At 42.5% G+C, this 25,627-nt stretch overlaps 1 protein-coding gene across 1 annotated transcript in view; it reads left to right on the top strand.

The window, feature by feature from the left end:
• MYO3B (myosin IIIB) overlaps positions 1-25,627 on the top strand; it is a 357,902-nt gene that overhangs the window by 209,523 nt on the left and 122,752 nt on the right. The window contains exons 22-27 of the mRNA XM_061608529.1: positions 2,298-2,377; positions 8,359-8,379; positions 10,058-10,135; positions 11,050-11,255; positions 22,478-22,589; positions 24,288-24,450. Of these exons, the coding sequence (XP_061464513.1) occupies positions 2,298-2,377; positions 8,359-8,379; positions 10,058-10,135; positions 11,050-11,255; positions 22,478-22,589; positions 24,288-24,450 (660 nt within the window). The remainder of the gene's footprint in view (positions 1-2,297; positions 2,378-8,358; positions 8,380-10,057; positions 10,136-11,049; positions 11,256-22,477; positions 22,590-24,287; positions 24,451-25,627) is intronic.

Here is a 25,627-nt window from a genome sequence, read left to right as displayed (position 1 = left end):
TAGATCTAGTTATTGCTCTCCGGGCCTCCCTATGAGTTGGGACCCGGAGAAGGGCCTTCGACGTCGAGCGTAGCGAACGGGTAGGTACATAGCGGGAGAGGCATTCCATCAGGTATTGCGGTCCGATGCCGTTAAGGGCTTTATAGGTAAGAACCAACACTTTGAATCTGGCCCGGAAACATATTGGTAGCCAGTGCAGTTGGGCCAGGACAGGTGTTATATGGTCAGATTTTTTAGTCCAAGTAAGAACTCTGGCCGCAGCATTCTGCACCAGCTGAAGTTTCCGAACCGTCTTCAAAGGTAACCCTACATAGAGTGCATTACAGTAGTCCAATCTAGAGGTTACCAGAGCATGGATAACTGTGGCTAGGTTCTCCCTGTCCAGATAGGGTCGTAGTTGGGCTACCAGCCGAAGCTGGTAGAACGCATTCCGTGCCACCGAGGCTACCTGAGCCTCCAGAGACAGGAGCGGATCTAATAAGATCCCCAAACTACGGACCTGCTCCTTTAGGGGGAGTGTAACCCCATCTAGGATAGGTCGGATATCAACCATCTGGGCAGAGAGCCCCCCCACCAACAGCATCTCAGTCTTGTCAGGATTGAGTCGCAGTTTATTAGCTCTCATCCAGTCCATTATCGTGGCCAGGCAGCGGTTTAGTACATTGACAGCCTCACCTGAAGAAGATGAGAAGGAGAAGTAGAGCTGAGTATCATCAGCATATTGCTGGAACTGCACTCCAAATCTCCTAATGACCTCACCCAGCGGCTTCATATAGATATTAAAGAGCATGGGGGACAGAACTGAGCTCTGCGGGACCCCATATTGGAATTCCCAGGGACTCGAGTAATGCTCCCCAAGCACCACCTTCTGGAGACGATTCTCGAGGTAGGAGCACAGCCACTGCCCAGCAGTGCCTCCAACTCCTAAGTCTGCAAGTCGCCCCAGAAGGATACCATGGTCGATGGTATCAAAAGCCGCTGAGAGATCAAGGAGAACCAACAGAGTTACACTCCCTCTGTCTTTCTCCCGACAGAGGTCATCATACAGGGCGACCAAGGCTGTTTCTGTACCAAACCCCGGCCGAAAGCCCGATTGAAATGGATCCAGATAATCAATTTCATCCAAGAGAGCCTGGAGCTGGCGAGCGACCACACGCTCTAGAACCTTGCCCAGGAATGGAACATTTGCTACCGGTCTATAGTTGTCAAGGTCGTCAGGGTCCAAGGAGGGTTTTTTTAGGAGCGGTCTCACCACCGCCTGTTTCAGGCAGAGTGGTACCACTCCCTCTCGTAAAGAGGCATTGATCACCTCCTTGGCCCAGCCGGCTGTTCCATTCCTGCTAGCTTTTGTTAGCCACGAGGGGCAAGGATCCAGAGCAGAAGTGGTCGCCCGCACCTGTCCAAGCACCTTGTCCACATCCTCGAGCTGTACCAACTGAAATTCATCCAATAAAACAGGACAGGACTGTGCTCCGGACACCTCATTAGGTTCAACTGCTACAATATTGGAGTCAAGGTCCCGGCGGATGTTCATGATCTTATCTTGGAAGTGTCTCGCAAACTCATTACAGTGGGCTGTTGATGGTATTATTGCATTCTGAGGACCAGAGTGTAAAAGTCCCTGAACAACTTTATAAAGTTCCACTGGGTGGTTAGAAGATGACTGAATGGAGGCAGCAAAGTACTGCTTCTTTGCTGCCCTCACCGCCTTCACATAGAGCTTGGTAGAGACCTTCACAAGTGTATGGTTACAGCTGTCGGGAGTTCGTCTCCATTTGCACTCAAGCCGTCTCCTTTCTTGCTTCATCACTCTTAGCTCCGGGGTAAACCAAGGAGCCAACTGAGCTCTGCAGAGGAGAGGGCGCATCGGGGCGATCGCGTCAGCTGCCCGGGTCATTTCCGCATTCCACAGAGTGACCAGGGTTTCGACAGGAGCGTCAGTTTTATCAGCCGGAAAACTCCCTAGAGCCTTCTGAAAACCCTCAGGATTCATTAGTCTCCGGGGACGGACCATCTTAATTGGTCCTCCACCCTTGCAGAGGGGAGAAAACATTGTGAGTCTAAACCTCAATAGGCGGTGATCTGTCCATGACAAAGGAATAGATGTAAAATCCCTCACTCCCAGATCACCATCCCCTAATCCAGTGGCAAAAATCAAGTCTAGAGTGTGTCCTGAGATATGCATAGGGCCAGTAACAAATTGAGACAGCCCCATGGCTGTCATGGAGGTCATGAAGTCTTTCTGCCCATTGTCTAAATTTTTGCTTCCATTCCTCTCTTTCTCTCTTTTTAAACAGGTAACTTGGCTCAGGCAAGAGCGAGAGTGACAGCTGCATCCAGGTCTTTGCCCCCACAGCTTAGTGCAGGCCATATCAAGGTCTGTACACACCTAATGCCTTTGTTTGCATATTTGAAAGGTGATCTGTAATGTACTACGTTGAGACAGCATGCCAGTTCCTTAACTGATGTACATCCACTTGGTTTATGTTAAGTGAGTGTATTTGTTTTACAATACAGCAGCTATTATCGAGATAGGGATAATTCTATATTAAAGCTAGATGATATATTTTTCTTATTGTTCAGTGTTTTCTTTGAATTTGTCACTGAAACTGTTCATTTGTAAAATCCTAATCATTTAATTTTGTTCAATTATACTTTACAAAATTATTTTTTTTTAATTATCAGGTTTTGCTAAACACCCCCCCGCCCCATTGGCAGGAAAATCTCTCTTTTGATCATCATAATCTTTTTCCACCATACATTTGCTTTTTGTATTTCCCTTTTAGTTGCACACAGGAGGATTAATTTGTAACCTTCCTCTTGGGAATGATTCATTAGTTTGTCAGCATCAAACATAGGCCTTTAGGTCCCCTCCCCAAAGAAATCCACATCACCTATCATAAGCTAGCTAAATGTCAAAAGTGGAGGCTTGAGGAAGCCTGTCTAGACCAGTTTTTTGCTTATTGAGTTAGACTAGCGGTTTGGCAGAAACTATGGTTGCCAGGTCTCTGATTTTTACCTGGAGACTCCAGTTTTTGGGGGTCCTCTCAGGGTCTCTGGGTGAGTCACCTTAATTTCCGGATTGTTAGCTTTCATTTAAAAAAATATTTTCTAGGTGGTTTGGTTCAAGATATAAGCCAAAATGCCAGCTCCCCCCCCCGCAACTTCTGTTAGCACTGGGTACTTTAATCCCTGCCCTTTCACTTTTTTAGCCAATAAGTGAAGTCAGGGTTGCAATTGACAAGATTTGTTGAACCCCAGGCAATAGCTAACCCCCTTTTCAAGCTCTGAGAACAGTTTCCTTTTCCTGCTTGTCTCACATCAGGAATTCAGTAAATATATAGGTTTCAGCAACATAAACAGTACTTTCTCCATACAGGATTGGGACTTGGTTCTGATCTTGGTGGGCATACACAGTAAACAATTTTAGTTATAATTATAATAAAAGTGTACACGCAGGGTTTTTTTAATTACTTGCAAAAATGGGATATTATACATTTTATCTTTCAAATAATTTTTGAACAGAAGTTTTTAAAAGTGTACATGCTTCAGTGTTATACTTTTCTAATTAAGGAGTCAAACAAGTTTAAATTTTTCCAGTCTGTTGAAGAGGGCAGTTTATTTGTCTTATTCATAACTTGTTTTGAAAACCTTCCCAATATGAAGCTTTTCTGGGAGTAAAAGCTGGGAGTAAAGCTGCAATGCTAATTCCACATACCCGGGAGTTAACCCCACTGAATTCAGTAGGACTTACTTTTGAGTAGATAGTTAGGATTGTGCTGAAAATCAATGGGAATTTGAGTGAACATAGCAAAGGATTGTGTTGTAAATCTTTCTCTCCTCCTCTGATCCTTTGTTTTTTAAGCAGTTAAGCAGGGCTTGCTTAGGTGTCACTGCTTTTATTTGGCAAGAAACTAATACTTAAAAAAAAAAGTTCTGCAATGGCCAATTGGTTTTGACAATAAACTATTATATGGAGTGTATGTATTTTTACATCTTCAGTGTGTGTATATGGAATATTTCCAACAACTCGGTGAGGTACGGTTGGAAACCAAGGCAGCTCACAACAAGAAATAAAGCCATTTAAAATCCAGTAACCATAAAACAGTTGCAAAATAGCTTAGTGGCATGATTCTGAAATTGGGTGAGTGAAGTTCCTTATCACAGAATTGCAGTCCTGTGCATGCTTCCCTACCTGAGTAAGCCCCATTGAATACATTGGGACTTGCTTCTGAGTAAAGATGCATAGGATTACATTAGAAATATCTTTACAGGTTGTGTAAATAATAAACATCTTTGACATTCATGCTTATATAAATATTTCTTCATACTATGTCTTGATATGCATCTGATTTCACATTATGGTTGTAAATTATTATTTCCTCTACATTTTAAGCATACCCTTCTTCTTTGGGGTGGCCATGGTCTTCCCCTGTTGTTTTCATTGTGAAGGGTAGATTAAGCTGAGAGATGTTGCATAGCCCATGGTCACCCAGTCAACTTTGTAGCTGATTTCCATTTTAAAATTTAATTAAAATGATTTATATGCAGGCAAAGTTTATGAAGTAATGTAGATCCACATTGTACATTTAAAGTACATCTAACTCACATTTAAAGAGCATGATTTCCCCTAAAGAATCCTGGCAAGTGTAGTTTCCCCCTCACAGTTATAGTTCCCACCACCCTTAACAAATTACAGTTCCCAGAATTCTGTAGTGGGATTCATGTGCTTCAAACATATGCTGAATGTGCTTTAAATGAATGGTGTGGATCTGCCCCAGTATCCTGTCCATTCATTAATGAATTGAAAAGAACAAATTTAAAAGATACTTTTTTAAACAGGACTGCAGCTCAGTGGTAGGGCACATGCTTTGCATGCAAAGGTCCAAAATTCAATTTCTGGAAAAGACTATTGCCTAGAATCCTAGACAGCCAATGCTAGTCCATGTCATCAGTACTGAGGTAGATGGTATCAAATGGTCTGACTCGGTATAAGGCAGATTCCTTTGTTCCTAAAAGTGGAAAGAGACCCAAGGGCCACAGTGACTCCAAAATTTATTTATGTATTTTATTTACAACATTTATATCCTGCTTTATTGTAAAAAACTGCAAAGCAGTTTATAGAAGGAATTAAAACAATAAAATTATTGGCAAAAACAGACAGGTATTTAAAAACATTCAAAATAATAAAACCAACAATGAGTTAAAAACAGTAAAAAAACACAATAGCTTGCACATGCCAGGTAGGCTTGTCTAAACAAATTTTTTTTAGCAGGTGCCAAAATGAGTACAATGAAGGTGCCTGCCTAATGTCAATAGGCTGGTAGTTCCAAAGCGTAGGCGCTGCCACACTAAAGGATTGATTTCTTACAAGAGCAGAACATGTACTATGTGGAACCCATAACATGGAAGGCACACCTTGAACTTGGCCTGGTGGCAACCAGTACAGATTTCAGAGCAGAGGCATGTGCTGATAGGGTGTCACTCATGTCAGCAGTCGTGCCTCAGTATTCTGCACCAACTGTAGCCCCCGGGTCAGGTTGTGCTGCATGGTGATTTCTGTGACCTTGCCTGGCTGACTGGCTACCAAGTTTTTTTAGTTTTGGATAGGAACCCTGACTGGTTGTGAGATGCTAAGTGTTTTGTCTTACTCACAGGAATCTTGTTGTGGTTGGTACGGTATTGCATTTAGAAAATCATCACTGTCTTTTGTTTTTCTTCTATTTTCATTTCATTTACCTTTGACCGCACTCCCTTACATTCATTGAAGCAACAACAGTGGTTCCATGTGGTCATCTCAACCCCCTTAAACCCACTTATGATGCACCTTGTTATTTGCATGATGGTTTGTTTCTTGCCCAATAGTGTAAAAGAGAATTCACATACTAGGAAATGTGGCTTCAATTGCTGTTGTTCCCAATCTACTGTCTGTGAAGGTAGACCAAACCATGTGCATTTTCTCTCTGTCAATTATTACTCACTGGAATTGGGTTGGCAGTCAAAGTGAGTTTATAGCAGCACACAGAGTAGGCAGGAAAGAGTAGAGCATCTTCTTGACTCTTACTCATTTCTCAAACCTCTCTCTGCAGTGAAGGGTCAAGTCTGTAAAGAAGTTTGGAGCAGCCATATTAAAACGCAGACAGGGCATTCCAGGTATAGGGATGACAACCCTGCTTTGATATGAATATCTTTGCAGAGAATCCCTAGTCAACCGCACAATCCTAACAATATCTACTCAGAAGTAAGTCCTGTTGAGTTCTATGGGTCTTAGTCCCTTAGTAAGTGTGCTCCTGAGTGCTTCCATCTAACATCTCCACAGCACTAGGCTTTCTTCCTACAATTGGCTTCTGGTGACTGCCCTGCCCTGAGGGCACTTAAACCCTTCTTGCCAGAAGCAAGTAGGCTAGATTAAATATTTCTTACCCAGGCTGTCTAAGCAGCTGAGAAGGAATGATCCCATCGCTTCAGCTGGACCTGGAAACACCCTTATTTAGCTTTCTATCTTAATTTCCTATCAGAGAATTGTTTTTGTTTGCGTAGTATGCTCCAAGCAACTGTGGTTGATGCTTAATGTATCATGCTTAAAGACATCACTAGGGCCTGCCCCCTATGACATCACTAGGGCACACCCCATATGACATCATTAGGGCCTGCCCCTGAAATGTCAGGGTTTGGGATGCTTCTGACCTGGCAACCCTAGCAGAAACCAGGTACAGCCCTAAGCTTTTTTAGGGCCTTTTCACAAGATCCATCTCTGTATTTTCTTTTTCTCATATCCAGCTCTGCTGAGTATGGCAGGAAATGCCCAAACACTGTCTCTTAGGAATCACCTAGACTGGGATATACAAATATCTACCCAATAGCCCAGGTGAATTAGCCGTCACAGATGCTCTCCCACTCTCTCCTGTTAATACAGCTAGTGAAACTCAACGCATGATGTGATACTGTCTTCATGCTATGAATTTCCTTGCCTCAACTCCACAGTGCTGCCTGTCACTGGCAGTTTTTATTTATTGTATTTTTTCTTTTATATAGCATGATTTATATACCACTTAATAAAAACAATCTGTGGTTTACCTAAATAATATACACTAACCACTACCTCTGCAATAAAAACAGACTTTAAAAACAGCAAACAATAAAATTATATAAATATAGATAAAATCAAGTTTTAAAAACCAATACACATGATAAAATTGTACGCCTAAAAACCTCTTAGCAGACAATGAAAACTGTACGATGAAGGCAACTGCCTAATATCAATAGGCAGAGAGTTCTAGAGAATAGGTGCTGCCACCCTAAAAGAGTGATTTCTCTCAATAATATTAAGAGACACTTGTAAAAGTGCCAGATCTGTAGATTGAAGCAGTCGACTGCACACATATGGGGGAAGGCATGGCCCGAAGCTATTGAGAGCTTTATATACAGTTAATAGTAACACCTCAAAACTCACAGTGTGATGAGATCATATCTTGCAGTGAATTTCACTCAATATTACACGAGGGAGGGGGAACCAGACATAGAGCTGCCATTTTTGCTGGTACCTCTGGGTTGTCCATAATGCCTACTTTCACACTCAGGGCTTTGCTTAAAACTGTACTTTTCTCTAACCCATACATTTCTTAATTTTCTATCTAATTTTCTCTTCAAAGGAGGGCGGGGAAAAGATTCCTGGTTGCTTGCATCTGGGGGAAGAAACTGAGATGCAGGTGTCGTTGTTATGTTAGATGATATAATTATTATATATTATTATAGTATTATTATTAACAATAATGATAATAATGTTAACAATAAAAATATTAGATTATCATCATAATCTGTCATCTGTTAATAACATCTGCTTCAAAAGTCCTTTCTATCCCCCAGACTCCAGCAACCGGGATTTAGCCCCTCTCTTCTCTGAAGAGGAAAATTAGTTAGAATGGTTAAAAAATTCTGCCTGATAAGAGAGTTCTGAAATGCCTCCCTCCCATCTTTCCCTGTGGACATCCCTGTAATAATAAGCAGAAGACTGATATTTGCTTGGTGATATGACCTCCTGAAATGTTTGAAATGCTCTGTGCTGATGCAGTATTTTTTTCCCCTTGTGCTACATTGTAGGGCTTTTGTCTGCAATCTTTTTTTTTTTTTAGCCCCGTACATTTCTCTTCAGATAGTAATTTCAAGGCCATTTTAACACATTTTCACTATTTGGAGTGAGAAGCAGCAGCTGTTACAGATTATGAAAGCATGACATTTTGTTTTTACTATCTTGCCTAGTGCATCATATCAAAGCCTGATCTTAAAATTCACCCCATTCTATCTATATCTGCTGTAATGCTGCTTAGCAGTTCTGTCTCCTTTCTGTTTTGCATGCAGTCTCCTAAGTATCTCCTCAAGGTAAGGCCCGCAATTACTGTCTTGGGAACAGCAGCCTTTTTTCTGCCTCTGCTTGTAGCCCCTTTGAAAATATCAGCCTTGATCAGGAATAGGATAGAAACACCGCTGCTTAGAATGCAGGCGCTGAAACCGCTATTCTCTGGTTCAAATGTTCTTAGTTTAATACACAAATGCCACCTGTTCACAGCAGATGGAGAACTGCCACAGACCGTGTGTGTATGCGTGTGTGTGAGTGCTAAAATGTTTCTATTGCACCATGTGAACAGAGGGCAGATTGTTTTCTCTAATTTTGTTGAACTGTGTGATGCAACAGAACAAAGTCGCTTTTGATTGCTAACCAGGGGGATGATATTTTTTAATTCACAAAGTCAGCTTTGATATTTTTTTTAAAAAAATAAAGAACAGCTGTAGTGACAGCATAACTGGGACGTGTAATGAGCAGTGTACTTGTTGCTACCTATATACAGTGTTGAACGCTCAGAAGGTTTTTATGGAGAGTAGGTGCAATTTGGCAGCAGGAACCAACTAGTGACATGGAGTAATAAAAAAAAGTAATAAACAGGAAAATGCGTTTGTGTTCAGTGACAAGGGTGATGTGGGAACAGTAGAGGTGTCTGCCCTTTTATTTATCATGGCTGCAACCCACCAAGCGATGCTATCCCCCATATTCACTTCTGTACAGCTTGAGGTAGAGCACCCTTTTCAATTGGGCCAGAGCACCATGGGCCGCATGTGGAACGCAGCTGACTGCAGGCCACCTCCCTGTTTCCCAGCTTATCCCTCCCCACTCTGTGCTTCTCAGTGGATTAGCCTAGGAATAGCTAGAAGTTCTCCACTGGGAATGCTCCTCAACTGTTCCCTGCGCTAATCAGCTGGGCAGAGAGGGAGTGATCCCACCACAGCACCTCCCCACTTCCAGCTGCCTACCTGATGGGTGCTGGGAACAGCTGAGGAGCACACATGTGGAAAGGTGGGAGGTTGGAGGGTGGGGATGATTCCATGAATGCTGTCTGTCTGTGGGAGCCTGTGTGTCAGTTTGTGTGTGTCTGTGAGAGGGGGAACCCAGCAACAGCCCCACCAAATCTACATGCAGCTCCCAATCTACCACCCATCATTGCATGTGACCCTTGAGGACAAAATGGTTGCTCACCCCTAAGTTAGGGTAGTTGACACATTTTAGGTTGGTTCACCATAACTCTAAACCATGGTTTTATATGAACAGCCTAGAATAAAGCTTTAGGCTCACACACTCCTTCCCCCATGTGGCTGAGAGAAGAACTTTGCTAGTGTTTAGCAGGTAGGTCTTTCAATCCTTTCAAAAGGACTTCAGGCTGTGACTTTGGTGAATTTTCAGATAGAAAAGGGGGAGCCTCTGGGAACACCTCTCTGTACCCTTGCCATCTGTTTCTGATGCACACACATAAGATGTCATTAAGAGGCACCCTATGTTGATCTCAGAGAGCATTAACAGGACACATGGGTATGAGGAAATTTCGAGGTGCTGGCAGTTGCCAGGTAGACAATTCCTCTTGGAGTCAGAAACCTCCTTCCACACTTAGGGTGGGTGCAGAAAACTTGATGATGCAGTCAATGGATGATAACAGTCTTGGGAAACTTATATTGAGGATTAGGTAGTAAATGGCTCTAAACATCATGCATTTCTGACTTGTGTTTCCAGGTCGACACCATGGAGATTATGAGGCACCCTGAGGAAACAACCAACATGAAGAGGCAAACTGTGGCTTCCTATTTCAGGGTATACAGTCTAAATTATAATAGGGCACTATAACTTTATTGCGAGAGCCAGTGTGGAGTAGTGGTTAAAGTGTTGGACTACGACCTGGGAGACCAGGGTTCGAATCCCCACACAGCCATGAAGCTCACTGGGTGACTTTGGGCCAGTCACGGCCTCTCAGCCTCAGAGGAAGGCAATGGTAAACCCCCTCTGAGTACCGCTTACCATGAAAACCCTATTCACAGGGTCGCCATAAGTCGGGATCAACTTGAAGGCAGTCCATTATTATTATAACTTTATTGCTACATCACTTTGACATTTATATAGTGTTGGCACCATGCCAGACACCATGCAGAGTATGTAGTGTCCCTACCTGAAGGGATTCCTTTAGATGGACAAGACAGAAATGGACAGACAGGTCAGGAAATGTTCTAATCATTTTAGTAGAATTGGGGAGAGTTAGATGGCCATGAGAAAACAGCTGTAGTGAGGCTAGTGTAGAGACAAGAGTGGTTCAGGGAATTTTTTCGCTAAATCAGTTGCCTTCAGAAGAGACATAAAGTGCAATTCTATACATGTGTACTCTCAGAAGTAAGCCACCCAGTTGAACTCAGTGAGTTCAACGGGATTTACTTCCAGATACATGTGTATCAGCTGTAAAAAGAAAAGGCTTAAAAAGAGAACTTTTTTCCTGCAGCTTTTGCTTCACTAGGTGATGAGAAAGAATGAGGCTGATTTCAGAAGGAATCCTTGAATTCACCTTGGAATCTCATTTACAGTTTTATGTATCTTTTCTTTCTAACTTACTTTCTTGTTTGTTAAGTACGGTTTGTTAATACTGCTTTTTAGATGTGACTGGAATAAGAATACCTAGAATTCCTTTAAAAGGAAGGGGCCTCGTTGAGTTTTGTTTTATTTTGCTTATCTTTTCTCAGTATTCTCTGATGGATCTGTTGTCCAAAATGGTGATTGGACAGCCTCATTTTGTTCGCTGCATTAAACCCAATGATGACCGGGAGGCACTGAAATTTTCTCAGGAGAGAGTTTTAGTGCAACTGCGCTATACTGGTATTCTAGAGACTATCAACATACGTAGACAAGGGTATTCTCACCGCATTCTGTTTGATGAGTTTGTGAAAAGGTAAGCCATTTAGTTGTTTGATAATGTAAGCATGAGCCTTTAGAGTATCCATTCAGTGGGATTGCAGGCTGATCTGTACATGTAGAGAACTCACATGGGTCCTGAGACTACCACTTTAGAATGCAGGTGAGAATTGTCTGTTGGAATGTGCCTCATGTGAGCAAAGAGCTACCTGCATGTATGATAGTGGCATGTCAGAAAGAATTAGTGTAGCTAAGTCTTCTCCATAACATGTTTTTCTATGTGTAAACATTTTTTTACATGCCAGAACAATCAAACATAAAATCCTCCACCTGCAGTATGAAATGGTAGTCTCAGGTTCACCCTATGATTTCTCTGTATGTGAAGAATGGTCTCCTGTATATGAAGGTTGGAATTTTCCCATTAAGAAAAGGGGGTGGCAGAAAGAGAGAGAGAAAGGGGGTGACAAAAAGAGAAAGGTAAAAGGGGTGCAATTTTTGGTTCTGGCTCCAGCCATTTTCCCTCTGAACCTGCCCATTTGTGACAGTTTCCCTACCCACTGTCAGTATTACCTGATTATCACTGAAAGAATGTGACCTTTGGCAGAAAAAAGGTTGCCTAACCTTGATTTAAAAGAAGACAGGGATGAATGTACTTTTCTCCAATTTCTGCTCTTTCAAGGATCTCAGTAGCTATAAAGAAGTGTGCTACCTAACAAGCAGGGCCAGATAACAGGGTTCTATTTCATTCTGTGGACAGGGACATCTCTTCATCCACACAGCCAATCTAATGTAGTGGTTGGATTAGGACCCAGGAGAGTAGGGTTCAAATTCCCATTCAGCCATGAAGCTTGGTGGGTGACCTTGGGCCAGCCCAACCTACCTCATAGGGTTGCTGAGAGGATAAAATGGAGAGGGAGGAGAACCATGTACACCACCTTAGGGATAACATGGAGAGGGAGGAAAGGTGGGATAGAAATAAATGTATTAAATAAATATTCTGGCTCCTGGTTCTCCAGTAACAGTGAAGACTGGAGAGGGCTATGGGGAAACATGATGCAAAATGGCCACTTTAAGCTGGGAAAGTGACTAGCATAAGTCACCAGAGTGCTTCATGGAGATGTGTAAGGCTTTGAACTGGAGTCTCCCCAATTCTATTGACACTAACACTGCACCACATGCCTTTCAGAGTTGAGCTGGCTGACTATTGAAATGGCTGTTTGCAGTTTGATGTCTATGATTTTATTTTAATTTAAGGCTGTTTTGTATTTAGTATTGTCATTTTCATTGTAATCCGCCTTGCAGAATATCTATAAAATAATATAACATTTGAAGCATTTGTCCATGGCATGGAAAATCTAACTTTTCATCCTGACTAGTTAAGTATGTTAGATACTAAGTAATTAAATACATAGAAACACTTGAGAAAAACAGTTCAAATGCTAAACAGATTGGCACTTCTTTGTTCCTAATCAAAAAAAGCCATTAGGCAAGTATGAACTAGAGTTTTGAAATGTCAGTAAATCTGAGGATATCAAAGATTTTTGTAAGCCAGCAAGTTAATTGGTATTTTGATCCTTTTGAGCAACTTAACAATGAAATATATGAACCAGCAGTTTTTCTCCCTTGATGTTATTAAACAAATAGGTACACTGCTTATCTTCCTGTTCAATAGCTGCTGTTTTGTAAACTCTTAGCAGGAAAGATGAGAACAAAGCAGTCAAAGGCAGGAAACAGAGACGATCAAGATTTATCAGGTTGAGGTAAACAAAAGCTAAAGTCTTGTTTAATGCTCTGGCAGTTTTCTGTTTTGATGTGGCATGCACTGCCTTCATCTGGCAGACCCTCCGACCTGAAACTTCATTTGCTGCTTTGGAATGGAAGGCTTAATTGCTGCCAATTCACTTACTACTACTTCCTTAGCGTGTGAGTCTCAAAATAATTGAAGAACAAGATTTTGGATTAAGCATGAGTTTGGGCTTAGCCTTGGAACCTGGTTTCTTTGCCAGGGCTCGGTTTTGGAAGATGAAATGCAATTTGAAAAGAAGAGTGCCTCTGAGCTTGTTCAAAGTATATTTTATTTACTCTTGGATATCCGTGCATTTGAGATTATGATTCAGGACTTCTTGGTCAGACAGTTTGATGTCCAGGCCTTTGGGGGCGGGTATATCATCCAGATACGCTATCATCTGGTGTCCCTCTATGTCCAATTATAGCAACAAAGAAGTCTGAAAGACCTGATCCACAAATATGTAGGGTAGATATATGTGCATCAAACAAGGGAAAGGATTTATTTTAGTGACTTTTTCTGACTTATACAAGTTAGGACTGAGAATAGCCCAGTGGAATCAAAACATTCAATTACAAAGCATGTTATTGCACTCATAATATAGTATACGTTTTTGTGGACTGGAGTCCACTTCATCAGATGAATGAAGTGTTCTCCCAAGTTAGCAAGTATATATATACATGATTGTAGAAGAGGGGAAATTTTAAGCAGTGAGGTCAGGGAAATTAAATGCAAAAAGTACAGTCTTTGGGTGATACTCAAACTATATCATACTCAGAGTAGACCCTTTGTTATACCAGGATGTTTGTGTTATTATCAGCACTGTTTTGTGAATGGTTACTGTGACAAATATGAGAGCCAGTGTGGTGTAGTGGTTAGTGTGTTGGACTATGACCTGGGAGACCAGGGTTTGAATCTCCACATAGCCATGAAGCTAACTGGGTGATCTGGGGCCAGTCACCGCCTCTCAGCCTCAGAGGAAGGCAATGGTAAACCAGCTCTGAATACCGCTTACCATGAAAACCCTATTCATACGGGCGCCATAAGTCAGAATCGACTTGAAGGCGGTCCATTTCCATTTACTGTGACAAATATATTTATTTAATAGGATTTATTTATTTATATCCTGCCCTTCCTCTTAGCAGGAGCCCAGGGCAGCAACCACTTAATCATCAAAACCTCTAAGTGGTTTCCATAAAAGCTTTAATGTAATTGCCACATCCAATGTTAGTCATGTTCAGAGTAAACATCCCGCTTACCAAAGATCTAGACATAGATGGAATTTAAAGTATTTCTTGTAAAGCAGATGTGGAGACACCATATGACTTTAGATGTGGGGCAAGAGGGTGTGGCTGGGAGAAAACAATCTTGTGGGAGAAATTAGGACCCTGGCAGGCCTAATTTAGTCCATTGCCGGAGGGTCCCCATTTCTGTTCCAAAGGATGCTTGAAATGTAAGGCTCTCCATAGCCGGATGATATGGAATTGCTTTGACTAGATTAGGAACCAGAGGAAGACAATTTCAGTAGGTTCCATGCTAATGTGTAGAGGAGGGTGTTGACACACCATCCATTTCAACAGACAGATTCAGCAGAAAATGTTCAAATGTATTTTGATCCTAGTTTGCTGGATTCTTTCCAGATAAAATGTAGCCTTTTGAGCTAAGGTACTAGTGAGGGAACACACAAAATGACAGCAGAAGAGTGCTGTCTGTCTGCATGGCTACCCTTCTGGAAGCTGGTTCAATTAACCAGATATCAAACATTGCACTAATCTTGAATGCTGAATTTTTTTCAGCCTAATTGCTGCAGTCCCCTATGGGCAACTTTTTTGGGGGGGGGAATGCTAGTGGTGGGTGCGGTCAGAGAAGCAAAAGTGAGTGGAGTGATGAATGTGGCTCTTTGTTTTGTAAGTAGGCTACATTCCACCCATGTAAAAGCCAACAGGGTTCTACACCCCCCCCATCTTTCCATCCAGGCAAGCAAAAGACATCACCTCAGTTCAAGAACTCATTCCAGCCTGGCAAAGGCATTCAGGGAGAATGCAGAGCAGGGCCAGTGAGGGCTGTGGCCTGGCGAGAGAGGGTGTGACCATGGGGGAGTCCATAGAGCCAAACAAAGAGGTCTGGAGAGCCATATATTTACATTTAAGATAATTATAACAGCAGATTTGGGGGATTATTTTCTCTTGATATAAATCATCTGGATCTTCTGAAACATATAGAGTGGTAGAGGAGGCTCTCCATGAAATTAGCCAAATGCCCTTTTTTGTGTTGTTAAACATTAATGTAATGTGGTACTGAATTATAACTACACAGTTCTTGCGTCATGTGGGCAGGGTTAAATATAGGGTGAGGGAGACAAGTTGTGTGTATGTTTCTATACTTTACATGTGGGTTTATTCACATAACCTTATGTGTAATTTAGCATGAGTTAGGAATAGGTACAACATTCCTTGAGACTGAAATACCATATAAACTCACCTGGCAACAAGTCCTTCTAAATTCAGTGGGGCTTACTTCTGAGATAAGATGTATATAGTTAACAACTTTCAGTCTTAAGCACACTTTCAAAGGAGTAAAACCCATTGAATACAGTGGGACTTACTTGCAAGTGTACATGTCTAGGATGGTGCTGTTAATATATTTTATCCATGTAGATTCAGTATCATTTATACAATTTTTCCTGGGAGCATCCTACAGGGGTAGGATAAATTCAGCTGAGCACAGCTAGGCAAATTCAAAAATCTTCCTTCCTTCCTTCCTTCCTTCCTTCAAATCTAGATGGTAAGCTCATGAATATGAGTTTTGTAAGAGGGAGCAGCAAATACAAAACATAAAAAAGAATTCTGTTTGCTCCAGCATCTTATTATCAGTAGCAGTCAGTTTGTTACTGGTTAGGACCCTTATTCCCTATTTCATTTTGGTGAAAGTGGTGGCACTCAGATTTGCACTTTCCCCTTTATTTGTTAATGCTAATGGGACTCATACAAGTGCATCACGTCAAGATCCATCGCTTTGATCTTGGTTTAAATTTTCCTGGCTTGTGAAACCTCTCAGAGAGCCATTTATTATAGAGCAGAGTGTTGCTTACACTATTCATATGCAAGCAAGTTGGTTAAGAGAACATTTACATGACAGGTTCATACAACTCTTGGGCTGTAGGGAATCAATGCGACTACTTACAGCTGAGGCACCCTCAGGATTTAGGCTGTGGCACTCTTAGCAGTGGTGCTGCAGGCAAGTTTGTGTCATTTTTTTTAAGGATATAGTGGAGTTAGTGATATGTGTTCTTTCAAGGACTGTGGAACTGGAGTGACAGTAAATAAGAAGCATTGATGATGTTCTATGTTTATTGTGATGCACTTTCAAAATAAAGGCATCAGGCAGGCATCACTAATGGAACCACCAATTCTGGATGCTAAGTATACTTACAGCCAGCCCTGTAGCCAGCCTTCCCTGTTAGGTGGGGCAGTCACATTTCTAGATGGGGCATTTGGGAGGAAGAGGCACATAATGCCAGCCAATTCCCTGGTGGAGAAGACAGGAGGCCTATGACAGGAGAAGGGAAATGACTTTTCCCCTCACTCTGCCTCCATCCAGAGAGTTTATTAATTTACATGAATGAAGTTTAATCTGTTGAATTATCCCTTTTTGGAGAGATTCCTGGAAATTCCAGACTCAAAAGCTTGACTTTGCTTATAGCTACAGCCTAATTTCACCTGTGGTCAGTCCCTGTGTTCTAATTCTTCATGAACTAAACTTGTTTGGTAATGACAATGAGCTTGTGAGCTTGGTGTTGGTGCTGCATTAGGGTTGCTAGGTCTTTGGTTTTTGCCCAGACACTTCAGATTTTTCGGGTCCTCTCTGGGTCTCCAACTGAGTCACCTCAATCTCTGGACTCTCAGCTTTCATTTTTTTAAAAGATTAAGTTTCTAGGTGGTCTGGTTCAAGAGATATACACCACAACATTATTTATGTATTTATGTACATAATTTACTGTATATACCACTTTATTATAAAAAATCTCAAAGTGGTTTACAGAAGGAATTAAAACAATAAAATTATTGGCAAAAACAGTTAAAGACAGGTATTTAAAAACATTCAAAATAATAAAACCAACAATGAGTTCAAAACAGATAAAAAACAGATAAAAAACACAATAGCTTCTACATGTCTGGGTAAGCTGGCCTAAACAAAAATGTTTTTAGCATATACCCCAGGAAAGGGGAGGGTGTCCTCTATGAGATGCCACTGCGTCCCGTCTGGCCCAGAGCTTCTGCTGGGCACCGGACATGCACGGGTGCATCAATGCAAAATCAAAATGGACAAAAACACTTAGAAAAAAATAAGTAACTGGGGGTACCCACCCTAGAATCTGCTCTGGGACAGCACAAATCATATACCCCAGGAAAGGGGAGGGTGTCCTCTATGAGATCCCACTGCGTTCCGCCTGGCCTAGAGCTTCTGCTGGGCGCAGGGCACAGAAGAGGGCATCTATACAAAATCAAAGCAGAAAAAGACATACAGGAAAAATAAGTAATTGGGGGTGCCCACCCCAAAATCTGCTCTGGGCCAGGACAAATCATACACCCCATGAAAGGGGAGGGTGTCCTCTATGCGCTGCCACTGCGTCCTGCCTGGCCTAGAGCTTCTGCTGGGCGCAGGGGAAGGATGAGGGCATCTATGCAGACAGAAAGGGTAGAGAATCTTCTTACTCTTACTCATTTCTCAGACCTCTTTCTGAAGTGAAGGGTCAAATCTGTAAAGAAGTTTGGAGCAGCCACATTAAAAGATAAGGGCAGGGCATTCCAGGCAGGGGGTTGCCAACCTTGCTTGGATATGGATGTCTTTGCAGAGGATCTCTAGTCAAGGTTTAACAACAGTACAATCCAAACTATATCTACTCAGAAGTAAGTCCCTATGGGGGCTTAGTCCCTTAGTATGTGTGTTTAGAATTGCAGCCTTCAGGGGCATCCATCTTTACTCCCGAATGCTCCCATCTAACATCTCCACAACACTAGGCTTCTTTCTTCCTACAGTGGCCTTCTTGTGACTGGCCTGGCCTGAAGGCACTTAAACCCTTCTTGCCGAAAGCAAGTAGGCTAGATTAAATGTTCCCTACCCAGGCTCCATGTTTTAGCTAACATTTCTATCTTAATTACCAATCAGAGAAATGTTTTTGTTTGAATTGTACGCTCCAAGCAACTGTGGTTGATGCTTAATATATCATGCTTAATGACATCACTCTGGCCCGCCTTGTGACATCACTCTGGCCCGCCCCATGACATCAGTCGGGCCCGCCCCTAAAATCTCAGGGTTTGGGATGCTTCTGACCTGGCAACCCTACTCAGCAGGGATATTTTTTGTGGGAGGCCGTGGAGGAAGGCTTGCAGGCATGGGTCTCCTTTGATCCATGAGGAATGTTACACTACCCTATTCACAAATTAGGCTGCAGTTCTGTGCACTCATACTTGGGACTATGTTCCATTTGACTCAATGGGAATTCCTGTTAGAGAAATGTGTGTAGGACCCAAGCAGGTTATTTTATTTATTTATTTATTTATTTATTATTTAATTTGTATCCCATCCTTCCTCCCAGCAGGAGCCCAGGGCGGCAAACAAAGCGCTAAAAACTCTTTGAAACATCATAAAAACAGATCTTAAAATACATTAAAACAAAACAGCGTTAAAAACATTTTTAAAAAAACCTTTAAAAACATTATTAAAAAAACATATTAAGCAATTCTAACACAGATACAGACTGGGATAGGTCTCAACTTAAAAGGCTTGTTGAAAGAGGAAAGTCTTCAAAAGGCACCGAAAAGATAACAGAGATGGCACCTGCCTAATATTCAAAGGGAGGGAATTCCGCAGGTTAGGTGCCACCACATTAAAGGTCTGTTTCCTGTATTGTGCAGAACGAACCTCCTGATAAGATGGTATCTGCAAGAGGCCCTCACCTACAGAGCTCAGTGATTGACTGGGTATATAAAGGGTAAGACGGTCTTTCAGGTATCCTGGTCCTGAGCTGTATAGGACTTTGTACACCAAAACTAGAACCTTGAACTTGGCCCGGTAGCAAACGGACAGCCACTGCAATTCTTTCAGCAGCAGGGTGACATGTTGGTGATACCCTGCCCCAGTGAGCAGTCTTGCCGCCGCATTTTGCACCAGCTGCAGCTTCCGGACCAACCTCAAGGGCAGCCCCACATAGAGCGCATTACAGTGATCCAGCCTGGAGGTTACCAGTGCGTGGACAACAGTGGTCAGGCTATCCTGGTCCAGAAACAGCCGCAGCTGTCTCACCAGCCGAAGCTGGTAAAAGGCACTCCTAGCCATGGAGGTCACCTGGACCTCTAGCGACAAAGATGGATCCAGGAGTACCCCCAGGCTATGGACCTGCTCTTTCAGAGGGAATACGACCCTGTCCAAAGCCAGCAACTGACCAATTTTCCGAACTCGGGAACCACCAACCCACCAACTCCGTCTTGCTAGGATGTTATAAATGTATCTGTTGCATACTTTTTAAAACATTCCCAAACAACCTCTAGTATGGTGTTATTGTTTCTTTAAAAAGAACTGAGAAGCCCTTTTGCCTTCACATGGGGAATTTCCAGTTCATCGTTTTCATGTTACCTCGTACAAAAACATGCTAATCCTGTGACTGTTTAAAGTAAGCCTCATGCTGTCCAGTCAATTCTGTGTTTTTGGTGAATCGTTTTAAGTTTGATTGTTCTTGTACCAAATAAAGTTCCTTGTGGATTATAGACTGATGCACAGAGAGAACTGCAGCCTTAAAGGGAGAGAGGAAAAAGAGATAGCTGGCACATGGAAGACAATGTTTCAAAATTATATACCACATTATTGCAAAAATAATGAAGAATCCTGTGGCATCTTTAAGACTAATTCATGATGATGATGATGTCGATGCCACTTTTCTTGCAAAGCAACCCAAAGTGACTTATTGAAGCTTAAATTTTTGTGGAAAGCTTGCCCTGCAAGAAGGCTGCAGTACTCAGAATTCCTTTCTGTCTTGTCTTAGGTTTTATCTTAGTTTGAGTTAGGTCTCAAATATCTGAAAGACCACCTGCTTCCCTACAGACCGTTTCAGGTGATGAGATCAGCAGAGGGGGCCCTTTTGATAGTTCCTCCTTCCTCAGAAGCCTGGGGGCGTGGCCCAGTAGAGGACTTTCTTTGTGGCAGCCCCTAAGTTGTGGAACTCCCTCCCCACCACGGTGCATCTTGCAACTTCACTGTACAGTTTTTGGCAAATCCTGAAGACGCATCTCTTTACTCTGGCCTTTGACACCTGAGATGTTTATTTTTAGGACCCATCCCATTTTTTGTGATGTGATTGTAGGTTGTTTTTAATGATGTGTATTAAAACTGTTGTGACTTGCCCTGTGACTGTTGGGAGAAAGGTGGGTAATAAATTTAAATCATCATCATCATCATCATCTTATTCTGAGAAAGGCAGAAATGCACCTGGCAATAGGAACATCACTCTGTCCACTGTAGCCTTTCCACAGGGGAGAAAATGGTAATGTTCTCTGGCCTCAGTCACCTTCTGGCTCAGAGGAAGGGGAGGAGGCATCACCTGAGGAGTCATTGGCCCTGCTCCAGAACAGTCCAGGCCAGAGGATGTAGCTTTACCTGACTCCTCAGACTAAAAGCCTCACCCTCATGCAGTCTGACCACTCCCACATTGCATGAGGCAGTTGCTGTGGAATGAGACAATGGGCCTTGACGTAACAGCTCCTCAGAGGGGGTGGAGTTAACAGGAAGTTTATTTAAATTATTAATTTATTGATATAGCATTAAAAAATAAAGTGGTGTACAGACATAGTTCTCCTCCTAATTTTATCCTCCCAACAGCCTCAAGATGTAGGCTAAGAGACAGTGTCTGGCCCAAGGTCACCTAATGAGCCTCATGGTTGAATGGGGATTTGAACTCTGGTCTCAAGTTCAGACCAGTCAACCTTCAGAAGGCCTCATGCTGGGGAGACAACAGCTCTCCCTGGGTAAGTTCCAACCGGCACCTGCCTCAGTGACCTATCCAGGGTTCTGACAGGTCTTGCCTTGCCAGTTATGATCCTGCATAGACTACCTTGACGTGATTATTGGACGATGTGACTGTTAGACTCTGCTTTGCTCTTCTGAATGACCCTGCCCTTCAAGTAAGTGCCGCTACTTCAGCCTGTCTTCCCCTGGAAGTCTCAAGCCAAGCTAGGACAGAAGTCTTTAACATGTGCCTCCCAGAAGTGAGTTCAACTGAGATAGAGACTACGGTCAAGGAGAAGAAAGATCTTGATCTCTCTCTTGGGATTTTCCAAAACTGAAGAATATGTATTGAAACCTTCCTAGAACTGCCACTATCTAGAGCACACTTCAGAAGTTTGATGAACAGAGTCAGTTGCCTTTAACTTTGCAATTATCTTTAATTTCTAGAGCAATATTAAAGATGCACTACCCCATTTTGCTTGAGATTGCCTTTTTTCTTTTGTAATGAAGATGGATATGGAAGTCATTTTTATTGTAAACTAACTGTAGCCCTGCACACACTGACAGAATCTCAGACGTAACCGTATTTCAGTATCAGTATGTTAAATGGACTGCTAGCAATTAACTACTGGATACTGATGGAATGGAAACTGGGGAGGGGGTGAATCTGAAGCAAATTCTCCCCACTTGAAAAAAAACCGCACAAGTGCCTCAAATCTTGGGGTGTCTCAAAAAACAAACAGAAAAACCCTGGGGCATTCCTTTTTGACATTTAAGAAGTTGTTTAAAGAATCATCAAGTGATAATCATCAACTGATTGGAAAGGAGAATTACAAATTTAACAAAATCAATAAAGAGCCTGCAATCAACCAGGTGTCCAAAGTTGCTTCTGGCCTACATCTGAGGTAACCAATGTACTGCCCTCCAGACGTTATTGGACTACAGCTCACATCAATTTAACCTCAGCATGGCCAGTGGTCAGGGATGATGGGAGTTGTAGTCCAACAATATCTGCTGCAGTTTGTTCAGAACCAAGTCCTGCACATGACAGCAAATACATACAAGTGGCTGGGAGGTGGCAAGCACAGGAAGTGAAAGTGTGACTGATGCCTTGTCCAACTTCTGCACCTAGTTAATCATGCACCTAGTTATTCATAATGACACCTATTAAATTTATTGGGATTAATTTGTTAAAATGAAGAGGGAAGGGAGTTTAGATATATACTAATCTTCTTGGGTTTTGTCCTTGGTATGTATGAATGTATGTACTTCCCTTTTGTTCTCCCATACCCTGCTTTGTGTAACATCTAGCCTTAAACAGAGTTCTGAAGAACTTAAAAAGCCATCTCCCTGTTTTGTGATGTTTTGGTTGGTCCTAATAAAGGTATTGCCCGAATGGATTTTGGGTTGCCCCACCCCCTTATCGATCAACACAACAGCCTTTGCTTTCTTTGTCCTTTATGTTTCTGTAGGTATTATTATATTGCTTTCAAAGCACACGAAACTCCTCTGCCCAGCAAAGAGAGCTGTGTTGCTATTCTGCAAAAAGCCAAGTTAGACAAATGGGCTCTTGGGAAAACAAAGGTAGGATAAGTTCTACTCCACTTCTTTTAGAGCAAGCGGTACAGTCAGCGTGACAGCCCTGTAATGTCTAGTAAAGGGGGGTGAGAGAAAGAACCCACATAACCTTTCTGTCTTTTCAAGCTGACTGTTCTTCTCACAATAGATTCCCACAGCCTGTGAAATTATTTTCCTACTAGCCAGCAGCACTGCTTTTGAGAAGAAAGGACATGCACACTTTCTCAACGTCACACACAAATAGCATTGTACCTTGTGGCCCCTCAAAACTCTTGGGGATGTGCCAACCTTGAGGAATGCTACCTCATGTTCCCTTTCCTATAGGATGTTGAGAAGCAAGGGGCCTTCTGGGGTACAAGCCTTTGAAATAAGGGACAGTCCAACAGGGGAATGCCAACGTGGAATGAGGGCCAATGTTTAAAACAGGCCATTTGTTAGTCCTATTATATTCTCAGTATAGCTTAATGTCACGATTTAAGGGCCTGTTCAAATGGCAAGCATGAAATGCGATACAATCCTCATAGGATCGTACCATCTCAGAAAGCATGGGAGGGAATCATATTTTAATGAGCCCCAACCTTTTATTGAACATTTATTTAACAAAATTTATATACCTCTTGATTGTAAAAGAAGGGGGGGAACCTCTAACATGCACTGCAAGCACCTTAGGAATAAGTTTTCTGGCCTGGCCTTCTCCCTAACCTGCTAGCTTTGTATGTATAGGAAGGTGCTTTGAAACAAGGGGGTCTCCTCCATGTACATATATCTCTTATGGCAAGGTAGAGTGTACCATGTGCATTGTTTCTATACAAGCCAGTGTGAACATTCAGGAAAAAAGTGGTGTGGTGTAGAGCCCTTGGGGATTATATCACTGTAGAATGCAGACTGAGAAATTGTATGTTTGGTGGCTCCCGCATGAAAAAATACTGCCTGCGCATCAAGAAGTAAGAAGAGCTCTGCTAGATCAAAACAAAGGCCCATCGTCCAGCATCCTGTTTCCCACAGTGATGGCTGAGATGCCTCTGGGAAGCCCACCAGCAGGACCAATTTGACATACTTTGCACTTCCACCTTTGCACTTCCACCCATCCCCTTACTTGAACACTGTTGGCTTCTCCCCAGCACATGGAATGTTTCTATGGCTGCATCCCAGGGGCCCTGAAAAATGTAAATTTTCCTATGTGCCTGGCATCCATTCTGATGATATCAGGTGCATCAGAAAAATTTCACTGGATACCTAGGATATTGGTGTAGCAGCATGGCAGGTGCTAGGGAGGGAGATGCCCCTGCTGCAGGCTGATAAGAAGCTTTGGTTCACAGGTCAGTTGGGTGAGGGAATTGGATCCTGTAATTATCCCAGTTACATCACTGGGAATGTGATGGGGTCTGAAGTGGGCTCAGAACTGAGCTTAGAAGAACCAAGCTAATTTCCCATCAGGGTGGTCGCGGTGGAGAACTAGCTCAGTTTTCCAAGCTCAATGCTGAATCAAGCCAGGAAGTAATATACACATCACTATAAAGAAATGCTGTGTTACACATTCATTTACAAAGCAACTTACCAATCTACTTTGGAATGTGACTGCAATTTTCAACAACCAACATCAATGGCCCTTTGCTATCACTCTCCAGAGTCCAGGACAGCTTCCTTAATTATTTTGTTGAACTTGTGTATCATGCCATGTTTGACCCTTTTGTTTCATTGCAGGTTTTCTTGAAATATTATCATGTTGAACAATTGAACTTGTTTCTACGTGAAGTTATAGGCAGGGTGGTGATAATGCAGGCTTATACCAAAGGGTGGCTTGGAGCGAAGAGGTACAAGAAACTCAGAGAGAAAAGAACAAACGGTGCCATTGCCATTCAGTCCGGTAAATATTCTGAGTTCCCCTGTATCATAGATAATCTCCGAGTTTCAAGCTGTTAAATTGCATACAAATTGTCTATTCATTTTCTTAATAGCTGGATATAAAAATCCAAATAACATGTGGTGGGTTCTTCCTCTCCAGTTAACTGATGCCAGCATTGCATAGATTCATTGCTAACTTATCAACTTTGTAATCGCTAAAGTCTTTGCTTAAACATATTTATAGGCTTTGCCTGTAAACAAAGGAAGAGCATTGTAGTTAATTGTCTCTGCAAGGCTATGAAGCACACAGAAGAAATGTAAGAGCTGCCTGATGCGTTGTTGTTTTAAGAAGAGTATGAACATCTGCGTTCCAAATGATTTCTGTATCTGCCAAGCTTATTACTAGAACGTCATATGTTCCTTCAGTTTGAATGCAGAACCTGTGAGGTCTGCAGGCTATATTAAGCCTGTTAGGATGTTCAGCTTAGATCTGATCTCTATACGTGGGCAAAAGAGGGTCCCAGCAAACTGGCTGCCATTTCTGTGTGTTACAAGCAGTAGCATAATGGCAAATTCAGAAGTGTAGGGGTCCCTTCATAATAGTCGGCCACACCCCATTACAGCCAAGCTCCCTTTTCAATTTTCCCTCGTCTTCCCTGCTCTCCTTGTCATCTTGTGAGTCCACACATCATTACAACAGATGTCCCTAGGAGCCAATAATCATGAAAAGGGAGGCTGCATGTTAGCTACTGAGAGGGGGTCTTCTCAGTGGCTGGCTCATGTGCTTTCACTCTGATTGGCTCCAGTCAGCACGAAAGGGCAAGGACTCTTCTCAATGGCTAACATGCTCCCTTTTCATGTTGATTGGCTCATACATAGGGACCTGGCTGGGACCCTGCTCCCCAAAAAGTAATGGGTCTATGCCCCCCACGACCCTGGATGACTACACCCCTGGTTACAAGGGCACATGAAAGAGGTACCACAGAGGAATCTTGTCATTTCTACTTTACACTGGGCATGGGGTGTGTGTGGTGGGGGAGGAGATGCTGTTAGAGATGTATGCCACTGAAATGGAAATGGACTGCCTTCAAGTCGATCCCGACTTATGGCGACCCTGTGAATAGGGTTTTCATGGTAAGCAGTATTCAGAGGGGGTTTACCATTGCCTTCCTCTGAGGCTGAGAGGCAGTGACTGGCCC

This window comes from Rhineura floridana, chromosome 2, assembly GCF_030035675.1.
Source record: "Rhineura floridana isolate rRhiFlo1 chromosome 2, rRhiFlo1.hap2, whole genome shotgun sequence".
Lineage (NCBI taxonomy): Eukaryota > Metazoa > Chordata > Lepidosauria > Squamata > Rhineuridae > Rhineura > Rhineura floridana.
Note: the sequence above shows the minus strand (reverse complement) of the source record. Positions and strands in the feature narration are given on the sequence as shown.